We start from the raw sequence: 22,180 nt of genomic DNA on the forward strand, positions 1-22,180 counted from the left end.
CATGAATTTTAGTAAAGCGAGAAATAATATGGAAGTTAAGCACAACTGAGAAATATCCAATAGAAAAATGTGTCCTCATGGGATAGTGGAAAATGAAGGCATTAAAACTCAGGCCATAAATCTATCCCTTCTCTCCCGTTTGCAATGTAGAACACCTGTCATTCTTTGAAAAACCAACAAAAAATGGATCACAATAAGCATCAAAAGGATCATAAATATCAGTAACCTCATCAAAATAATCATAAAAAATGGGAGATTTACTCAAATCAATCCTAGCAATACAACTATCCGCTCTTTGCATAACTTGGTTTGCCAAATAAGGATCATGGAAATATGCTTCAAAAGCATCATGACTAACATTATCCTCCTCAATAAAATCATCAAAACTAGGAGGTTTGGACAAATCAACATGTGAGACAATGGAATCCTCCAAATGACAATCATCTGGGTTTTCCAAAGAGAGAGGGGGAGATCGAATTTCTTGGGTTTCTATGTTATCATGAAAATCAGATTCCAACTCAATAAAAACACTAGGCTCACTAAAATCAAAAATTTCAGGCAAAAGGTGGACTTCCCCAGGTAGCTTATCAAACCTCGCTTCACTAATATCTTTAGGAGACTCAATCTCAACAAATACATCATCATGAAAGGCATCTTGTTGGGAGTGACTCTCATTAACCTCAAACCGGGGTGGTAGACTTTCAACATCATTAAACTGGGGAAGGGGTGGTTCAAGCTGACTAGGTAATGTACCCATTTCCTCCTCCTGTAACATGGTGATCAGTTGAGAGAGTTGCTTCTCCATGGTATTTTGGCTTGTCGTGATGTGTTTCTCAAGCTCACTCAGTCTAGCCTCCTCACCCATTTTCTGAAACTCAGGGGGTTGGTGATATGGTTCAAAGAGAGGTGGCCCATTGAGATTCAATAGAGGGTTGGGCATTGGAGGACCAAACTAACCATGATAATGAAAATTGGGTGGTCAAGCTTGGTTATTCCACTGATCCCACAAGAAATTGGGATGATCACTCCACCCCTGATTGTAAGTGCCAAAAGAATTGTATTGAAATTGAGGACTCACATTCTCATCACCATAGCTATCCCCATAAAGATTAGGGCATCCTTCCATAACATGGATTGTCTGGGGATGTGACCAATCAAAATTTCTTGAAAGCCCATAGTTGGGTTGGGGAGCAAAATTATACTGGGGTGGTGCAAAATTGTTCTCTATCTTACTGCTTTTGGCTTCTCTAACCTGTTTAAACATTTCCTCCAAAGTCATGGTTGCCTTAGCATAGTTCCATCTTTCCCCCAAAGTCATATGTGGAAGTGTATCTCCCATTATTCTAAACTAACCACCTATCCCAAATTGAGGTCTCCCTTAGAAAAATTAAAGAAAAATAAAAGACTAGAAAAAAAAGTTCACTAAAAACAAGAGGGAGCCCAAGGTAGATAGTGCATCTATCCCTCAAAAATTGAAACAGTGGTTCCAAAGCTGTAAGGTTGCCATATAGGTTGACAGCAAGAGAACCCGTATAGTCGTCACGAGTCACCTACGGGCGACTCCTAGTGGATTCTGATGTAGAGTGGAGGACTACTACACGTTTCTGTTTCCAAAATCTCTCACTATGTCGCTTTCCTATTATCAAAGTTGGTCACCTCCAAAGATAAGTCATATGCCATTCCACCCAACCAAGTCAAGATGCAGCGTCATAAGTAACTTAATCCTATGAGGGACACCAAAAGAGGTTGGGTTTGAGCATAAGAAGGACTTTAGATTGGGCGTGCGTCTTTGAAACAGAAGAGAAACAAGATGAGGTTTTCAAAAACTGATTTTTTTTTTTTTTTTTAGAAGAAAAGGTAAAATAAAATAAAGCACTTCGAATTACTTAAAAATAAAAAAAATAAAGTGGACAATAATCTCCCCAGCAACGGCGCCAAAAACTTGTTTGAATTAAAATAATACAGCAAGCATACGGGTCAATCGTAGCTACGGGTCGAACACGAGGAGATATACGCCACTCTATTTAACTAACTTAAAAGTAATGCAAAGTAAACCAAATTAAAGTGTTAAATTAAACTAATGAAAATTAATGCAACTAACTCATAAGCATCTAACAAAATTAAGGGATTAAATTGGCGTTCTAACACATTAGCATCTAACCTATCAAACTAACGCAAATTGAAAAATGCAGCCGCACATAATAACCACATAAAAAGGAATAAGGGAATAAAAGTGCATCCACAATCCACAACCATATAAAAAAAATAAAAGAAATAGGGGAAAACACTACAAGAAATTGGGCCTACGACGGCGTTTTTAAACGCCGCTATAAGTCCAAAAAAAGCCGTCATAGGATATAATGGCGTTTATAATTTGTGCCGTTGAAATGTCGGCGAAGGTACCGCCGTTTTTGTACAACGGCATTTTTTTAGTGTGACTGTGTATGTACCTTTTTCGCGGCGTTTTCATAAGTGTCGTGATAGGTATTGAATTTCTTTTTTTTTGCGGCATTTTTCAATAAACGACGGGAAAAGTGTATTACAACGGCATTTAAAAAGTCCCGTGATAGGTGTTGAGTTTATACTTTCAAGCGTTTTTTACAAACGCCGCTATATGCATTTAAAAAAAAAAATTATTTCTATATTCAATCCATTAACTGTTTCAAAGATAATAGATTCATCATGTCACCTATTTTTATATCCAAACCAAATTGGATATAAACAGAGATATACCTCATCAAATACCCTACCCATTTCATATTCAAAGTGCATCCACAAAGATGGGATGAAATAAGAGATTTAAGTAAATATATCCAAGTCATGTTATAGTCGATATATTTAAAAAGCAATGGATTGAAAGAGATTAAGTGATCAATAGTCCAAATTAAACTCAAATCTGAACCATTTATAAGCAATAGGTAGAAACAAGGACTGGAGCAAGTAATTATCCAAATCAATAGATCGAAACACGTGTCCTTTTTATGCACAAATTCAAAATTCATCACGGATCATCTAAAAGAATTGGAGTTTGAGATGCTCAAGTCTAATCGATGCCTTAACACACTTGAGGGGATTGTAATCTAATAATTGATGGTATATCTCTAGAAGTGTCAACAAGTATAGTTATAATTGCCTCTTCTTACAAAGATGATTACTTTAACCATAGCATTTCAAGATTCCTAAATCATGTGGATGTACCGAGGAGCACCGCCAAAAGATCGTCCGGAGTAGATCTGCACAGCAGGTAAAGTCTACATCATCAGCATTAACTTGAGCCATTTGAAGAGCTCTCTTTCTTGCCTCAACACCAAACCCGTCAATCTATCTTTTCCTACCAAGGCACAAGTTAAACCAAGAAATTCAATATTTTCATATGTAGACTATCATAACCTATTAAGTATCAAATAAGCTTCCCCTTACCCAAAAAAAAGCAAGTAAGCTTCCCAATGATTGTTCACTATGTAAAACATGAAAAAGAAAAAGAAAGAGGGAAGTCGAATGGTGGGTATCAACACAAAAGCATTCCCATAGTTATTTGAGATCTCAAGATTGTGAGGATGAGGCTACCTGAAAGAACTCATCTTTTAAGAATCCCAATGCAAATAGAAATCCTTTCATCCATACTTACCATCTATGCAAGCCCAATTTCCAATCCCTTTCATCATGAGAAACAAGACTCATGATATGCATTTTGTGGCACATCCAACATACCCCCAAAGATCTGAAAAACACACCCACACAAGTCACATGATCTGATTTTACAACCCCATCCCCAAAATCACCAAACACACACACACATGAGCTCGACTAACTACAATGCTTAGCAAAAGCTTCATCAATTTCATTAGAAGTAAAATCACAAATTTGTTGTCATATTACAATATAGAATTATAAAATAAAGTACAAATTGTAAAAGAGCAATCTTACCGTTGTGCCGAGGCCAACCCTCTTACATTAGCATCTTCAAGTACCCAATCCAATTCTTCAAGCTTAGGAGATAACTATGACATGAATGCTACCAATTTCTCATGATCATGCTGTATTTCCTAGAAATTTACCAAACTGTTATAGTCAACTTCAGTTTCAAATTAGTTGTAATGTGGTCATCCCTTACCCCGCCATTTCTTGACAAAAAAAGTAGAGAAATCACATGCCTTGGTTGAAGAGGAAGGGAAAAAGAAGAAAAGAAACAAAAAAATGTCCACCACGCCTATCCATGAAGCTTTTCAAAATCCAACATAACTAATCATCCTTGTTCCTATGACTTGACCCATTCTAATGTAATTCCATTATTCATGTAGAAAGGCTGTGGGCCTTTTAGTTAAAAACATGCCATGTTTATGCATGTAGAAAGGAAAGAACTCAATCTTCACATACGAATAATAAAGTAGAAGACAACTAGGAGGAATAGTTTTGCTTTATATCCCCTTCTCTAATGGGACCAATTCCCCAAAGGAAACTCTAAGAAAGATGAAGAGAGATAGAGAGGTTAGGTTTAGAAGAACAAAACAGAATTTTTTTAGTTTCTTGATCCAAGAGCTCCAAACAATTGGATTAAAACCCTAAAGATGGAAATGGAAGAAAACATATTTAAACATATATGGGACCCAATACCGAACCCCCCCCCCCCCATACACCACTATTCCCAAACTGAGATATCCACTGAAATTTCTTGATTCCAAACCTCTCAAATCCAACAAAATAAATAATAACTTACCATATTCTGTCAACCCACGTCAAGCTATATATCTCTTCACCATATTCATAGTTTCATTCCCGCAAGCAACACTTAGAGAGAGAGAGAGAGAGAGAGAGAAAGAGAGAGTCTAAAAAAGAGGGCAATATATTACAAACCAGGTTATGTATGTACAAAAGAGAAAATCTATTAAACTTTCTCATAAACATCAAACATATCTCTCTCTCTCTCTCTCTCTCTCTCTCTCTCTCTCTCTCTCAGTAACTCCATCTCTAATTTACAATCAACTCTGTAATGGTTGACAATGTTCTCATAATATGTTCATAAGTATGAATATAAAAGCAAGTTATGTCTATAAACTATCTCTGATTCCGGGTTCAAAATCATACTAACCTAATTAGTAACAATAAACCAAAGAAAACCTAAAGGAAATGAAATTAAGCAGATCAATACATAATGAGTAGAAAACAAATAAGATTTAACCTACAAAAGTCTCTGAAAATTGATCAAATGCAGAGAGAGAGAGAGATTAGCAACTAACCTTTTTTCCCAGTGAAGAGAGGTGGAGCTCTTAGCTAGAGACGAAGTCGGGGGTCTGTTGCTCCCCTACCATGGCTGTTGAGAGGAAAGATTAGGAATGAGGATTTTAATTAATAACTCAAAAATGCGAATTTGTTGATAAGAATCAAAGGCAAGCGAAAATGAGCATCCAAGTCCATTGCAGAGGGTTGCCCAGGTCATCACCGCAATCTGTCCCACTTAAGTTTGATCCGAATCAAAGATAATAAGAGAATTATTCAAATAGTTCAAGTTCTAACAAAAATGGGAGATAAAAATAGTAAGACAATTATTCAAATAGTTCAACCCCCAGGAGGGGAGAGATTAGTGAGATGAACTCTTGCAAGTTGGAATCTATTTATACACACAAGCCTCAAGTTTGATCGGGATTAAAGTTCATACAAATAATGATTGAGAAAGGGAACCAATTGTCTAGAGGTTGGATGGCTTTATACAGATGGTAAAGCTCCTTGGGTAGCATCCATTTACTTTGCATCCCATATTTTAAATATGAAGAGATTTTCCAAAGACTAGAAGGAAAAACACGAATTTAACACATGCCCTTCTTAGAGAAACTTCAAAACTGTACATAAGAAGATAACACAGTCACCATGCTCATTCCGAGCTAGTTGATCAGTCAAAATACAACATTACAACGTACAAAGAGACAGAAAAAAAGGGGGGGGGAAAATCCAACCAACTGACAACTGAACTCTTACTCCAAAAACGAATACATTTCGTACATAGAATGCAAGCTATAGAGACAAAGAAGAGACCTAATTATCCAAGGAACTACGCTCATAACTTGTCAAATAAGTACACCTATACATAACGCAAGATACGAGAGACAGCAAACAATTTATCAATGCAGCATTATGTATCACTAGAATAATGCATTTGTGATGGCTATAGTTTCACCAACTATATAGTAGGATTTGTTACATTGTTGAGGTTTTAATGGTTTCACTCTTAAACTCTAACAAGAGTTTCTAACCCCAAAAAAGGAAGAAGAAGAGAAAAAAAAAAGACATCCACAAAGCAACTAGTAATTAGAACTAGGTAATTTCTAATAATGATTAGAATTGGAACCAAACAAGATATCAAAAATCTAACATCCTAAACACAATTAGAAACAAATAGAACAAAGATGAAAGTAAAACCTATTCTATTTTCTTTTTCCCCACCTTTGTTTGATCAAAACAAATCCAAATTAGCTCAAATTCTAGTGTTTTCACTTTTCACCATCACATCACCAACATAGACACATGTTCATACATATATAAACTACATACAGAATGAATCAAGCAAAATGAAGTTGTTATTCCTCAAATGTCTGCAACAGCTTTGCTTCAAAAAACTGCTCAAATGGGTTCAACAAAGAACAGTGGAAGTGGTTCTTTGCTTAGAGGTTTTGGCGAGTTCTTCATTAAGTGGTCCTAAATCGACAGGTCTCACTTGACTTGCTAATTTTAGGGCCAATTTTGGAGGTGGTGGGGGTGAAACATTGTCACAGATGGAAAATGAAAATCATCTCCAAGATCTAATGAATTCTCTAGCAAATGGTGGCTCCTCCATTTTGGAGCTGTCAGGAGGAATCCCTACCTTTGGAGTGAATTGCAATAGTGGTGGACATGAACAAGAGACTAATTTTGGTGGATTCAATACAAACAGAATGTCATTGGAACAACAACACCATCGGATACCAATTTTGGAAACATGGAAGAACCCAAGTTGCATCAAAATCTTACAGTGACACTCCCATTACAGACACACGGAGATAGAGAGAGACAGAGAGAGATTCCTTCATGCACCTTCAAAGGTGGAAAAGAAAAAAAAAAAGAAATCTTGGGTGGTTTCTTCAGTTTCCTCTTTAAAAAAAGAAAGTGTCCTACCTGCTACCTAATAGTAAAGAATATATAAATGGTGAATTTGAATTCTATGGGATTGGGTTGGGTTGACATTCTGTGAAGACACAAAACCACACTTCTCCTATTGTCACACTTCTCCTATTGTCTTTCTACGTTGACTCCTATTCACTAGAATGGCATCTCTCCACTCCACTCCTCTCCTCTCCCCTCCTCCACCTCTTACCATCCTTTTAAGTTTTATAAGTGTTATCCATCTCTTTAACTGCTCTACTTTATATTGATTGCTTGCTGAAATGTCAACATCTTCTCTTGGGGTCTCAATCTTTCTCCTCCTCTCCTTTTTCCTGAATTGACTCAATCATTGACAGAGAAGTTAGTGGAGGTCGATCGACTCTATCCATAGTCCATACGACCATACCCAGTAGTATTAGTATTGTAGTATGATATATCAACACCTCACAGGCCATAAAGCTCTATAAAGCTCCATAAAGCTCATGCCCTCAAAGCGATGCCGCCGACAATCCCATTAGAATTCCAGAAATCAAACCCATCTTTTTTGGTGCTTAAACAAAGCAAAAGAATTGAATGAACGAAGACGGAAGAGAGAAGTAGAAAATACTCTCCTCCCTTAAAGATCAAAATCACATGTTCATACATATATAAACATAAGTAAATCCAAAGATAAACACAGAATGAATCGCAGCAGAAACAGAGAGAGCAGGAGAGAAAGGAGAGTTTAAGATAAAAAAAAAAAATTTAAAAACAACAGAATTAACTACGAAACCTAAACAAAAGAATTTGGACAAAAACTTGAAATACTAACAACAGATCAAACACAAGAACTAACACTTTCTCGACGAATCAAAACATGTAAGTAAAAAGGAGAGAAGAAGGGTTCAATGGGATCAAACCTTGTGGGACTTAGAGAATTGGTGTCGCCGATTCACCGTTGCTCTGTCGTTTGAAAGGGATTTCGAGAGAAGTTTGACGGTTGAGGGGAAAAAGATTTGAGAGAACTTTGAGAGAGAGATGGAAAGAGCGGGGAAACGAAAATGTTTTTGAGATGGAGATGGGAAGCACGGGGAAGTGAAAAGATTTTGGGGTTTTTATCGCTGCAAACTATTACTTTATACGGCGTTTATCTATAAACGTCGTTGTATTGTGACATACAACGGCATTTCTTTGAAAACGCCATTACAAAAAATATTAAACCATTATTAAATAGTAAACTACAGTGGCGTTTGTTTAAAAAACCGTCGTGGAAACTAGTTTATTTAACGGCGATTGTGATAAACGCCGTTATATATGCATATATAACGGCGTTTAAACCCATACGCCGTTATACCTTTATATATGACGGCATTTTTAATAAAATGTTGGTATATCTTCACATATGACGACATTTGTAAAATATGCCGCAATAACTCAACCCAAAGTGCCGCCATTGCACCAATTTCTTGTAGTGAAAAGAAGAAGAAGATAGAGAGAGATGGAGGAGAGGGAGAATGAGAAAAAGGGTGTAGAGAATGAAAACCTGGATGTGCTTGAAAAGGACTGAAATTGCTTCCTCTTCCAAATCTCCAAGTCTTGTCATCAACTTAGAAACTTAGACTAGAAAGCTTGAAACTAAACTAGAATTATTACAACCATATTGAAGACATAAAATTAAAGCATGAATCAAAAGCATCACAACCATGAAATTGAAAGCATAAAATCAAACTACAACTTAGAAAGTCAAAAACTAGAAGAAGAGAAGAAGAAATTTCACTAGTTAATTGAACTAAAAACTGAATTAAAATTGAACTAGAAACTAATTAAAAACTGAACTAAAAACTAACTTAAAAATTAACTAAAAAAAAAACTCACTTACAACCCAAAGGGCAAGGGGTATTTATAGGGGGAAGAGAGAAGATGGAAGTGGTAGGAGAAATATTCCCTAAGAAAAGAGAATATTCTCTTCTCCTTCCTCCTTTACAATGCCTTGAATCCCAAGAATAAAGAAAAAAATTAGAAAGAGGGACAGAAAAGAATCCTAGATACATAAACCTTCTATTTATTAAAAATTACCTTTCTAATTCTAACTTGTGCTTCATTTTCTTTGTAGGTATCTTCTCCAAGCAATGAGATCAAAGCATCTTTGACTTTTCAACCTTCCATAGGTGAGAGAATATCTTTCAAAGGAAATGTATCTCAAGTAGAATTCCAAAAATGCCCTTGAAAAGTTGGAGGAGAGAGAGAGCAAGGGTGATGACTAGGATTTCACTCACAATTAATGAAATATCAAATCTGTCCTTCAAAAAACGTGGAGCATGGGATGCTTATATGGGCCTCACTGTTGTATTCCTTATAAAAAGTCACCCAAAATAGACCCAGATTTCGTCCAATTTGGAGTTCAGGAGCCCAAGCTATCTCAAGTTGAAGTTGGACTGCTCCAGAGCCTTCCAAATGGAATCTTTCGGCTGACAAAAAGATAACTTTTGATAATTGTGGTAAGGCCCCTGGAATCCAAACTTTCGCTTTACTTTGCCCCCGGTTGACTATCAATAATTACAAATAAACCCTATCCATGGAAACGACCGTAACTTCTTCGTTTCAACTCGGAATCAAGTGACGTTTGAACCGTTACGAAGCTGACTCGACGGGCTACGCATCCATACTATTAACACCTCAAAAATATGCTAAGGGGTCCACTGTACTCATGTTCAAATTTGACTAATTGGCGTGATTCTTTCAGTGCTCAATCCAAACTTGATTTTCTCGACTCCTGGGCGCTTCCGGTTATTCTTAGCATCTTTTGCTCCATTTTCACAAGAATTCACCTAAAACCTAAAAGGCACAAGAAAGCACCGAAGTAACTCTGTCTAATGTGGTAAAATGTATGCTTTATGCCCTAAGATTTCACACATAAATGTGCTCAATCATCAGATGTTTTACTGTGACAACAAGTCTACCATTAGCATTGCCCACAACTCCATCCAGCATGACTGAACGAAGCATGTGGAGATCGACAAACACTTTATTAAGGAAAAATTAGAACAATGACTGATTTGTACTCCCTTTGTCAAATCAGCAGATCAGTTGGCTGATGTGTTTACAAAGGGTTTAACTAGTAAGGTTTTTTGTCCTATTGTGTGCAATTTGGGCATGCATGATATTTATGCACTAACTTGAGGGGGAGTGTTGTAATTTGGGTTTAAAGGAATAAGGGTATTTTGGGTAGTTTCTATATTTTGCATTCATTGTAACCGTATTCCTGATATTATAAATAAAGAGGACCAGTGTCATAATGACACAAGTCCTATTCTGTCCAATACAACAATATGGTTTTGTTGGGCAGGTCTAGGGGGTTATTATTGTATAAAAATAACAGGGTTTAGATAGGTTTGAAAATTCTGCAAAATTAGGGCAGAATTAACCTATCGATCTCTGGGTTTTGGGTTTTAGAACTTAGGCTGGAACGAGGGTTTAGACTAAGAATTAAAGCAAGGGAATAAGATCGAGTCTATACTGATGGAGAACAGTACTCGACCACAGTATGAAGCTATAATAATGGTTTGAAGTGAAGGATCCGAAAATTAGGGTTTTGGGGAAATTAATGAAGGGTGGGGAATTAAGGTTTCTAAAGATGGTTTAGGCCAAAGGCTAGTAGAGTGTAAGAGGTGAGGAGGAGGAGCTGTGACCTGATTTTGATGAGATTCTAATGAAGGATTGAAGCTGGACAGGTTCTAGATGAGTTAGGGTCTAAGGGAATTCAAATAAAGGGTAATTTACACATACCACCCCTGAGGTTTAACGAAAGTATAATTTTACTCCCTAGTTTTGGATAATTCTGCGAACCCCCTGAGGTTTACAAATGTTAACAAATACACCCATTCCGTCACTTCATGACTAACAGCGTTAAAAACATAAGGTAAAATGACAAAATTGCCCATACAAGGAAAACAAAAAAAAAAACCTGCAAGGGGAAGATGAGTTGCAAGCTATTTCAAAAAATAGATCTCTCTTTACAAAAACTCTTGATAATCGTACATCAGAATCCAAACCAAGTCAAAGCAAACCTTTTTAATTCCTAATTAATTAATTAGAAAACACAATAACATCTATCTATCAGTTTTAATTAGTGATATTTGTAAATCTCTTCTATAACTTTATGAAGGTTGGAAGGAAAGGTAGCGGTGATAACCGGAGGAGCCAATGGAATTGGAGTGAGCACAGCAAGGTTGTTCGTTCAACACGGTGCTAAGGTCGTTATAGTCGATGTCCAAGATGATCTGGGCAACTGCCTCTGTCAAGAACTGGGAGCCTCCAATGATAACATGACCATCATCACCTTCGTCTATTGCGATGTGACAAATGAACACGATGTCCGTAATGCCGTCGACATGGCAGTCTCTAAGTATGGGAAGCTCGACATCATGTTCAACAACGCCGGCATCGCTGGCAACCTCAACATGGCAATCGTGGAGGCGGACGGCGAAAATTTCAATAAGGTATTGGGTGTGAACGTGTATGGTGGGTTCTTGGGGGCCAAGCATGGAGCAAGGGTGATGATCCCAGAAAAGAAGGGTACCATACTCTTCACTTCAAGTGTAGCTTCTGTGAGTGCAGGTGAAATCCCACATGCTTATATCGCATCAAAGCACACAGTAAAGAGAGATCTATTTTTTTAAATAGCCTACAACTCATCTTCCCCAATCGATTTGGGGAAGATGAGTTGTAGGTTTTTTTTTTTTTGGTTTTCCTTGTATGGGCAATTTTGTCATTTTACTTTTTGTTTTTAACACTGTTAGCCATGAAATGACGGAAAGGATGTATTTATTAATGTTTGTAAACCTCAGGAGGGTACGTAGAATTATTCAAAACTGGAGGGTAAAATTATACTTTCGTTAAATCTCAGGGGTGGCATGTGTAAATTACCCTCAAATAAAATAAAAGAGATCGATTGGGGAGGGGGAAACTAGAGGATTAGGAGAAGATGCATGGGGATGGGGTTTCAACTTACTTGTAGTTGCTGCAAGTCTTCAATGGAGGCAGTAGCTATATGATAGAAGAATAGAACCACCTTCCAGCTAAAGAAGAATAGAACCACCTTCCACCTTAAAATCTACAAGGATGCACACACTCTCAAGAAGCAATGACACAAGTTGCAAAATCTATAAGCAACTTGTCTTCCATCCATGATCGGCCTATAAGACAAAAAATTAGAGAAAGTATTACCAGTCAGGTAAGGGGCTGAATATATGACTTTCAATAGTAATAACAGCATGGTCTCTCTTATACCCGCTAGTTATAAAACCCGGAAAGTCTGTTGTGCAGCAAATCAAATACACATGCCCAAATAAAAGGAAAATTGCGTCCACGAATGTCAGTAATAAAACTCATGACATCCTTATGAACATAAATACATGGTTCTCAAAGTTAAAATAAGTATTGACACGAGAGACTGAGTGTGAAGGTGAATAGGGGAAAATGTAGGATTGGTAACTTTCTAATAGAGAGGTTGCGAGCTTTAATCGATGTACACGAAGGTGTTGCAAAGCAGAACCCTTCTTTGGAAACATCGAATTTTAGCATACCTGAAGTGGGTTTTACAGTGAAGAAACTTAAATAACTATCTACCACAAGTAATAATTTTTACAACACAAAGAAAAAAGAAAAAAAAAGTAGTTACCCAATTGAAGGAGCAGAGCATGAAGAACGTAGATTGGAACTCTTAAATTATGTTCAAGCACTTTGTCGTCTTCTTCTGAACCTTTGGCCCGCCCCGCCAGGATAGGAAACGGTGTGTTGAGCTCAGGGACTCGAAGCAATTCCTTCCTTCACTACCTAATGGGTAGGGGTGGTGAATGGCTGAAGAGTAAAGACGACAACCATTAGTAACCTCGTAACTACTGACCGGAAAAATACAGTTTACTCTACCCCTGCAGGGAATTGAAATATGAAAATGGGAAAGAGAAAGCTAACCGGTCGTGTGTACTGCCTGCATGCACTAATGCAGAGACCCCATGTGCACAAGAACGCTACCTGGTTGCGTGTGGCATGTGGTGTTTGCCCCCAGACATAGAACTGCATGAAATGACCGTCGTGCCCCCATGAAAAGGCGAAAATGCATGAGGGCACAACGGTCATTTTGTACAACCCTGTGTCTAGAATGTAGACGAAGGGGCTGCATGCTGCACACAACCAGGTAGCATTCTCTTCACTTAACAAGATGAATTTCATTTAAAAACAGAAAACTAAATTAACAAAAAACAGATAACATAACCATCACGTCCTTTGTGTTCATTATCCTAATTCTACCAGTTCTTGCTTTTTCTAGCCAAATGTATAACAAACAATATTCAGTCATTCATATGGTGTTTCCACCCAGCAGTACCAAACGTCCTTAACAATCTATCCACATTACACAAAGTTTGAAATAGCCCCCCATGGCCATTTAGCCACATCCTCCTTGTAGAAGAAACTATAACGGGCATAAGGAAGAATTCCTGGTGTTGCGAACTTAACTTCGATTCTCGGAAAAATTGAAGTGATAATTTTGAGTATTAAAAATATCTAGGAAACAGAGTGGATAGAGCACATATTAAATTTGACTCCAATTCAAATATACATCATCTTATGTATTAGCATTTTCCCTTGTATATTTAGTCGTCCAGTTCTTTTAGAAAATTTATCATATTCACATTTCGTGGTAGATAAACTTATCTTAATGGTCCACCTAATTCTTCACATGGCAAAATGATTAGGAAATTCCGACCGTTGGATACACAATAGACATCTAGATAGGTCATTTGTCAAATTTCATAGTCAAATCAATCATGTATGAGGACAGTTTCTAACACAGCTGGCTTGAGACTAGTGAAGTAGAACCAAGTTTAAGACCTCCTATTCCTCATCTAAGTCTAAGATCCCCCTCCCGCACCACCACCACCCAATCAAAAATAAAATTCAATCATGTACTCCCCCGCCCCCCCTATTAGTAATCATATCATGTATGTCCATGCATGCTTACAGCACTCCAACCATTACTGGGCATTCCCATAGTCCTGGATTTTCAAAATCACTTGACAAACTTTATTTTGTTGGAAACCTAACATGAGTAAGGTCCTTGGGATCTACCTGTCAACAAATTCGGCCCAATCCAACATCCCAAATGAAATTTTTTGGGGCAACCAGATAAATGAATAAATTAAAAGAAGGGATTACAAAATAAATGGTTTAGGCCCTATGATTGATGTATTTGATGTATTTATGACTAACAAATCTACAGAGTAATACATTTCATGGCTTTGGTTGTACACACTGAACTTTATATGGTATTGTAGTGTACAATATCAATTGTTGTTGCCTATATATATAGTTAACAACGATTCATGAAGGATACAAGACACCACCCACTTGGGCCAAAGTGGTTTAGAAATGAAAGATACATGGATGTGTGTGAAGCATGAATATCCTCACAGCCTCAACCTTGTCACCTAATCACATATATTGAAAGATGTTTCCCCATAAGGAGTTTTTTCCCTTGAACTACTACCAGTGTCTGAATTTTTGAAGAAGCTAAGAAAAATATATATACAGGCTTTAAGCTTAAATGAGTTCTTCCATTCTCTGATGTTTCTTTGACAATGGCTCCTGCATCCATTTTCATTCTCCTCTTCTCTTTCATCCAATTATGGAGCTCTCTTTTTGTAGATGCCAAGGTGTTCATGGTTCTAATGGACGACGAACCTGTCATTTCATATAAAACCAGTCATAACAATCTGAGGTTTGATCCCCATTGTCTTCACAGATATAAAACCAGAATACAAGAGGCTTTAAGTTGTTAAAAGACTTAATTTCAGTGTTGTGACTGTTTACTGTAGTTCCCTTATGATTGTACAATGGTTTTTTATAGTTTCCCTTATCTTTCCTTTGTTTGGGTGGTTACCAAAGTTATAATCTGACTTGTAGGAGTGATGAAGATGCTTTGATTTACAAGGACATTATCATTAATAAGCATAACAATTTCTTAGAATCACTCCTCCAAAAAGGCTCCTACACAAAACTCTACAGCTACACACATTTGCTTAATGGGTTTGCAGTGCATGTCACATCAGAGGAGGTTTGTTCATGCTCAGAAGATCCAAATGCATTGTCTAGGATTATTTGCTACATAATGGCTAATGATCATCTGTTTTTATCATCTCAAAATGCATTATCGACCTAGAATGCATTCAAAGAATATCAAACTGGAAGCTCATTTTCTCCCAAACTGGAAGTCAAAAAGGATTAGCAATGGGACGCCTACTATGAAGGGGACATTATTTAGAAGTTTAAAAGGTGTCCCTTAGATAATATAATTAACAGTCTATGGCCGTGAACTGCCATAGACTATGATACAACCATGATTGTAAGAACCTACAGTTCTTATCTTCCATTTTTATAAAAGAATGTTTAAAGGTTGGAATTTGAAGATTCCCTTTTTCTTTTTTTCTCTTCTTCTTTTGCAGGCTATTGATGTTCTTCAAAATGCAGAGGGAGTTCGAAATATGCAGGAGGATATAAAGATGGAAAAGATGACAACTTACACACCCGAGTTTTTGGGAATCCCTACTGGTGTTTGGCCAACCTTAGGAGGAGCTGGGAATTCTGGAGAGGGGGTTGTAATAGGTATGATCGACACTGGGATCAATCCAAATCATCCTAGCTTTGCTAGCCAGTCATCTGGAGTTGGTTCACATTTAAATAGAAGAAAGTTCAGGGGAATATGCACTACTGGTGATGGATTTCCCCAAACAGCATGTAATGGAAAGATAGCAGGGGCACATCACTACGCACGTGGTGCAATCGCTGCTGGTGATTTTAATGCCACACGTGATTATGCATCGCCTTTTGATGCCGATGGCCATGGCAGGCAAGTCCACTCTACAAATCCAAATGATCAAGATAAAAATAGTCACTAGTAAATTAACTATAGTTTTTGCCTACACATCTTCCTTTTGTGTCTGAATTTAGATGAAAATTCTTAAATATGCTTATTAATGTGTAATAACAGCCATACAGCCTCTACTGCTGCTGGAAATCACCAAATTCCAGTGATGGTAAATGGTTTCAACTATGGATATGCAAGTGGGATGGCTCCTGGTGCTGGGTAATAAACTAAACTCTTACCAAACAAATCAACAATATCTGATGGTTGTTTCATTGCCTTTCATGCTTGGATTTGGAATTGTTTGATGAACTCTAAACTGTGCAAATTATATGGAATTTATATATGTTTCCATTTGTTTTCATAGGATCGCAGTATACAAAGCCCTTTATACTTTTGGAGGTTATATGGCTGATGTAGTAGCTGCGGTTGATCAGGTTGGAGGAAAAAAGCAACCAGTAAATCAGTTTTTATCTAGAATTTTGAAGTTATGTTGTTCAATGAATATATGACAAGATAACTTTGGATGATCAAACATTCCCTACATATTTACCTGTGATCATCAGAATAGTTCTTCAAATTACCTGATAACATGTCTTGATTTAAATTAGGCAGTTGAAGATGGAGTCGATATCCTGAGCCTCTCTATAGGGCCATCTGATGTTCCTCCTGGTCCTTCTACCTTCCTCAACCCGCTTGAAATCGAACTACTCTTTGCTACAAATGCTGGAGTTGTGGTAGTTCAGGCAGTTGGCAATGGCGGCCCTGTTTCAAGTACCATCCTCTCTTTTAGCCCATGGATCACAAGTGTTGCCGCCTCTATCACTGATCGCAAATATAACAATACAATCATTTTAGGCAATGGACAAAGCTTCTCCGGCACTAGCATTGCACGTAAAATTTAATCCTTTATACCCTACAATATAATTCATCAGAAGCATGGGTTTTTATTGTTCTGTTAAAGTTTCCTTGTTCATTTGTTCTTATTTCTATACCATCATTCAATGTGGTGGTTGTGGTTTTATTTGGTGCATCCATTTGTTTTCTCTACGCCAGCACCAGGGGCATTTTATTATCTTTCAGGCAACAGGGTTGGGAGAATTTGCATGAATTATCCCATTGGCTTTCTTTTACAGCTCCCACCACTGGAGAAGTGCAATTTCCAATTGCTGCAGCAGCAGATGTGTGCAGTAGAAACTCAAGCTATGAAATGGTGGAGAACTGTCACCACAAAGAACCCTTCATCCAATCATTGGTTAGAGGGAAGTTGATCATCTGCACTTACAGCTATGATTTTGAGTTGGATCCTGCAACTATTGCCATGGTCGCAGAAACAATCCAGAGTGTCGGGGCTGCCGGATTTATAATGACAATGGACCCTCAAACTGGTGGCGAGGAGATTGACGGCACAATATTGACCCTGCGAATCCCGGGCATCATACTAAACAACTTGGATACCACAACAGTATGTCTCATGAACAAAATAACAAAACAAACATGGTAAAAAAAATCAGAGATAGTCATGGGTGCACCCAGATTGTGTTTTGATATATGGATGCACTTAACAAACATTCTTATTGTGACATGGAAATATGATTTGCACTCTGGTGCATGCATGGATCCAATCCATGACAAATGTTTCCTTAATTTTCTGTTGGAAATAAAGAAGCTTAAGGAATTGAGCTTACCTATTTTCTTCTGCAGAATCTGTGGGAGTACTACAATTCTCATACCATACGTAACAGGAACAGAGAAGCAGTGGCTTTTACAGCAACAGCGAGGATTTTAGATGGACGAAGGGCAGTTTACACAGGGCAGGGGCCCATTGTTGCATCCTACTCATCAAGAGGCCCCGATGTTAATAATGCCCTCTTTCAGACTGCTGATGTCCTCAAACCAAATGTCATGGCTCCAGGTTCTTCTATATGGGCTGCATGGAGTCCTAACAGTGAAGGCGATCACCATATAAAAGGTACAATATGTTAACAAACAACACTTAAACCATTTCCATTCTTACATGTGTGCTACATTTGAAGCATATCCATGTCTGACATTCAATGGTAAGTAGACATTTGTTGTGTCTGTTATCTCCAGGTGAGAATTTTGCACTTGCATCTGGCACAAGCATGTCTACCCCTCACATATCCGGCATAGCGGCTTTGATCAAGCAGAAACACCCAGACTGGAGCCCAGCTGCTATCACATCGGCAATGATGACTACAGCCAATGTAACAGATCATTTAGGAGCTCCAATTCTAGCCCAACAGTTTTACCAACTTGCTCCTGCAACCCCATTTGATTATGGCTCCGGGGCCATCAACCCAGCTCGAGCCTTAGACCCAGGACTAGTTTTTGACATCAAGTTCGAGCACTACATACAATTCCTATGTGCTGTCCCTGGCGTAGACGATGATTCTGTTAGACGAGCAGTGGGCATTGAGTGCCCAACCGAGAAAACATGGTGCTCAGATTTGAATACAGCAAGTATAACAGTTTCTAATTTGGTTGGGTCCAGGAAGGTGACCCGGAGGGTGACAAATGTCTGCAGCGAGAAGGAGACATATCAAGTGACACTGAAGGAGCCAATGGGCGTGGCAGTCACTGTGTCACCGAAGGTTTTTAACATTAGTCCGAATGCATCCAGACACCTTAGGATTCTCCTAGAAGCAAAAGAGGCAAGAAATGTCTACACATTTGGGGAGTTGGTATTAGAGGGGAGTAAGAATCATGTTGTTAGAGTTCCCCTAGCTGTTTTTGTGAGCAGTGCCATAGGGTATTGAAATCTTTGGCTACAGTAATTTGAGATGTGTTATTTCAGTCATACTTGTCCTGTTAAGTTACTAGTTCTTAAGAACACAACTGTTAGTATTTAGAGACTAGAAGGAAATCCTAAATAGATCCTTGGATGATGTTTGGATCACTAGTATAAATAAAAAAGCAAATCTGTAATACATTTCTGGCAATATAATTGAATTTTAAATGTACATGGTGTCTTCCTGTGCAGTGGTTCAGATTTACATACTTTGATACAAACTGCTCAAGTGAACTTTGGACTGTGGTTATATGGAAGTTAGGGGGGGAGGTGCCTTCTTTTCTCCAATGTGGTAAACCTTCTAAGAACTGGACCATATCTTCTGTACCAACAAGGTTTTTTGGCAATATGGAGCTGACAGATAACCATATGCATGAAAGAAAATCAGGCATTTGAACAAACAAATAGGAAGGGAGTTGAACATGGACTTACAAATCCGAGAACAACTATACAGTATATTTGAAATACTTTTTTTTTGGTAGAATATTCCAAATACAAGGTTTTGATTATTTGGTACCATACTGCCATGGATATATAAGTTTTTCTACTTAACTATCACCTATTACCTATGAAGTTCACTCGTATAATGACAACACACAGTTTCGTAAGCCTGATTGTTTTCCAGGTCTTAGTCCGAGTTTAGTATTTTGAGCCAATTTGTGAAGTTTGTGCTTAAGTTTTGGGAACTGAGCACTTATAAAGGCAAAGCTTACATTCATGTAAATATCCATGGTGTAAAACTTGGCAAAGGACCTGTACAACAGACTCCTGTTAAGCAGTTGGCTCATCAAGAGACTAGGCTTGGACCAGGAGGAAGAGAAAAGTTCGAGTCCAACCCAAATTTTGAATCGCAGTCCAAAATGTTCATAATCTACAATCGGGCAGGGGAGTCAAGCAGAGGATGGAACACAGTTCGTACATAGGGGGAGAGTATCAGGGAGGAGAGAGTGTGTGTGAAGGATCTACACACCGACGCTGTGTAGATCATTTTCCCTTTACAATATCAGTAGGAAATTTGAATCAGAGATGCTTATTGTTTTTCTAAACTCACAAGAAACTTGGGTAACTCGAGCCTTTCCTCTGTTCTTGGAGTGTTGGAGAAGTGGTCTGAGATAAATGCCCATTTCTATTGTACCTGAGCCATTTGAAATTGGAAAGCATCCTAAGGAACAACTTAAGAAAAGCTAATCTTATGTAAGTGAAATATAGTAAGTCCCAAGGCTCCAACTTTTAAGCTTTGGAAGTAACTTTTATCTTAGCAGTTCTAGATCCCCTCTGTTTCTTGTTATTTTTTCCTTGTTCTCGTTTTTTATCTGATGCCATGACCGTCAAAATCTCAGAATCGAAATCTTCCAGTTACTTGGGCAACTAGGAACTCTTCTACACTTGTGATTGCTTTGAACAAAGCAGTCTTTGAAAGCAATATTAAGTTAATAGATAAAACTTGTTATGATATGTATATGAATATAGAATTGTGATTTGCCAAAAAGATCTGATTAAGTCCCTATCTCAAATTGAGAGAAAAAGAAACAAGCACTAACTGTATAAGCTGTATTAAGCCTAGGTAGATGTGGTGTAGATGCTAGTGAGGAAGCTCGACCCTCCGACCATATCCTTTACCGGCAACACCTCTCCTATGATGTATGGATTGCCACTTGATCTGATGAAGTTGATTGTGGAATGCTGAAACCCTTCTCTTCCTCCCTGGGCTCTCCACATGGATAGTTACCATCACTGCCTTCTTTGTGCAGCCCAGCTCTTGAATTCTGGAAGCACCATTCAATTCTTAGAGAAAGACACAAAGAAGGAAGAGATAGTGATTAATTCACCAATGGGATGCCACTGAGAGAACAGATATATCAAGACAGAAAGATTAAGAGGAGGAAAAGAGAATTAGATGAGGATTTGTTGTGGGTTGAAGGCCAAACAAGAAAAACCAGAGATGATTGATGGGATACAAACCAAACCCATCTGATTGTTTGAACTTTAAATGAAAGCATTAAAGTTTGCGAAGGAAAAAATGAGAGACAAGACAAACCATTTGATTTATTGCATTACATAATAGAATTAAAGAGCAATGATCGGCTAAAGCTTCAAACGTTATCTATATTTGATTGCTGCAATTTGGATGACCTGAAGAAAACAACAATGGGTTATGATCTCTTCCAAGGTGATAGTGAAGCCCAGGTCCAACTCTTCATGGTCAAGAGTCAAGATATGACCTGCTGCTATTCTTCAAAAGTCACCCGGTCAAGTTTATAGCTCAAATTATGAATGAGACGGAGAATTGTAATAGATCAACATTCCCCACTCCAAATTTCCAATACGCTCTCAGCAACCAAGCATGCTAATGCTCAGTGAGTTTATTAACTAATAAAAGTACTTAAAGAGGGAAAGAGAATGAGTCAGAATTGAGTACTCAAATACGTATCGATATTGTGATTACTCTTTTGGTGTGAAACACAAAGATGACTCATTGAAAAATTAATTATAGGGAGGGTGTTTCCTGCTCGGTAATGGAGGCTATGCAGACAGGCAAGGGCCAATGAGTGCCCCCTATCGGTACAATCAATAGGGAGAGAGAGGTCATTTCATGCAGAGAGGAGACAGATAGGGAGAGGGGGATGCTAGCGTAGGCTACACCCCGGACATGAAACATTCTCCCATATATATGTCTCAATTTATCTTGAATTCTCGACCCGAGACTTGTTGATACACACCAGATATTCCGCTAGTAGCAATAGTAGCAGCCACAGCCACAGCCACCACCACTGCCAGTGTAAGTAGCAAGTCACCCCACTGCCGAACAGCAGTAGTAGCAGCCACCGCCACTGCCACAGAGCAGCAACTACCATAGCAGCTGCAACAGTAGCAGATGAAGAAAAGGAATAAATTACAAAGGCAACAGCAGAAGCCACCATCGTTACCGCCATTGATCGTCGGAAGAGGAGGAGGAAGACGAAGAAGGGAGAAGAGGTGAAAGGCGTACCTGTTTTGTCTTCAACTGTGTCTCCAGTCCCATCGACCCCTTCAATCTCTCTATCCTCTACGTATCTCTCCATCTTCCACATTCATCAATGTAGTGATTTCCTTCATTTTGTTCACTTAAATAACAATGAAGACAAATATTTCTTTATTTAAATATATGTCCTATTGTATTTATAAATAAGAGGAATCAAACGTTTTATTTTACATAAAGAGCATCAAACTTCTTATTTTACACAATAAACCTTCTTAAAATTATAACTGAGAAAAATGCTTTTAAAAATTATAGTATAAATAGTTACATATTGCTTGCTTGGTTAGTATGTTACAACTACATATAGCTTTTACCA

The 22,180-nt window shown here is 38.0% G+C and overlaps 1 protein-coding gene across 2 annotated transcripts; it reads left to right on the forward strand.

Annotated features, from left to right (window-relative positions):
- Positions 1-14,316: 14,316 nt before the first annotated feature.
- On the forward strand, positions 14,317-19,015 carry LOC122652691 (subtilisin-like protease SBT2.6). 2 transcript variants are annotated; one of them, XM_043846509.1, is made up of 9 exons: positions 14,317-14,890; positions 15,076-15,226; positions 15,615-16,018; positions 16,160-16,255; positions 16,401-16,470; positions 16,645-16,927; positions 17,170-17,498; positions 17,738-18,005; positions 18,128-19,015. In XM_043846509.1, the coding sequence occupies exons 1-9, from the start codon at positions 14,751-14,753 to the stop codon at positions 18,811-18,813; spliced, it is 2,427 nt and encodes an 808-aa protein (XP_043702444.1). In that variant the 5' UTR covers positions 14,317-14,750; the 3' UTR covers positions 18,814-19,015. The 2 variants fall into 2 exon arrangements, with proteins under 2 accessions (XP_043702444.1, XP_043702451.1); XM_043846516.1 differs by lacking the exon at positions 15,076-15,226 and having other exon boundaries at positions 14,769-14,890.
- Positions 19,016-22,180: the final 3,165 nt, after the last annotated feature.

The sequence above is a fragment of the Telopea speciosissima genome, chromosome 1 (assembly GCF_018873765.1).
Source record: "Telopea speciosissima isolate NSW1024214 ecotype Mountain lineage chromosome 1, Tspe_v1, whole genome shotgun sequence".
NCBI lineage: Eukaryota > Viridiplantae > Streptophyta > Magnoliopsida > Proteales > Proteaceae > Telopea > Telopea speciosissima.

Bases quoted from the DNA above. Each gene is read 5' to 3' on its own strand.
- LOC122652691 (XM_043846509.1), top strand. From the start codon at position 14,751: ATGGCTCCTGCATCCATTTTCATTCTCCTCTTCTCTTTCATCCAATTA. The intron at 15,227-15,614 runs GTTTGTTCATGC...CTTCTTTTGCAG, and splicing joins TGCATGTCACATCAGAGGAG to GCTATTGATGTTCTTCAAAA. The intron at 18,006-18,127 runs GTACAATATGTT...TGTTATCTCCAG, and splicing joins AGGCGATCACCATATAAAAG to GTGAGAATTTTGCACTTGCA.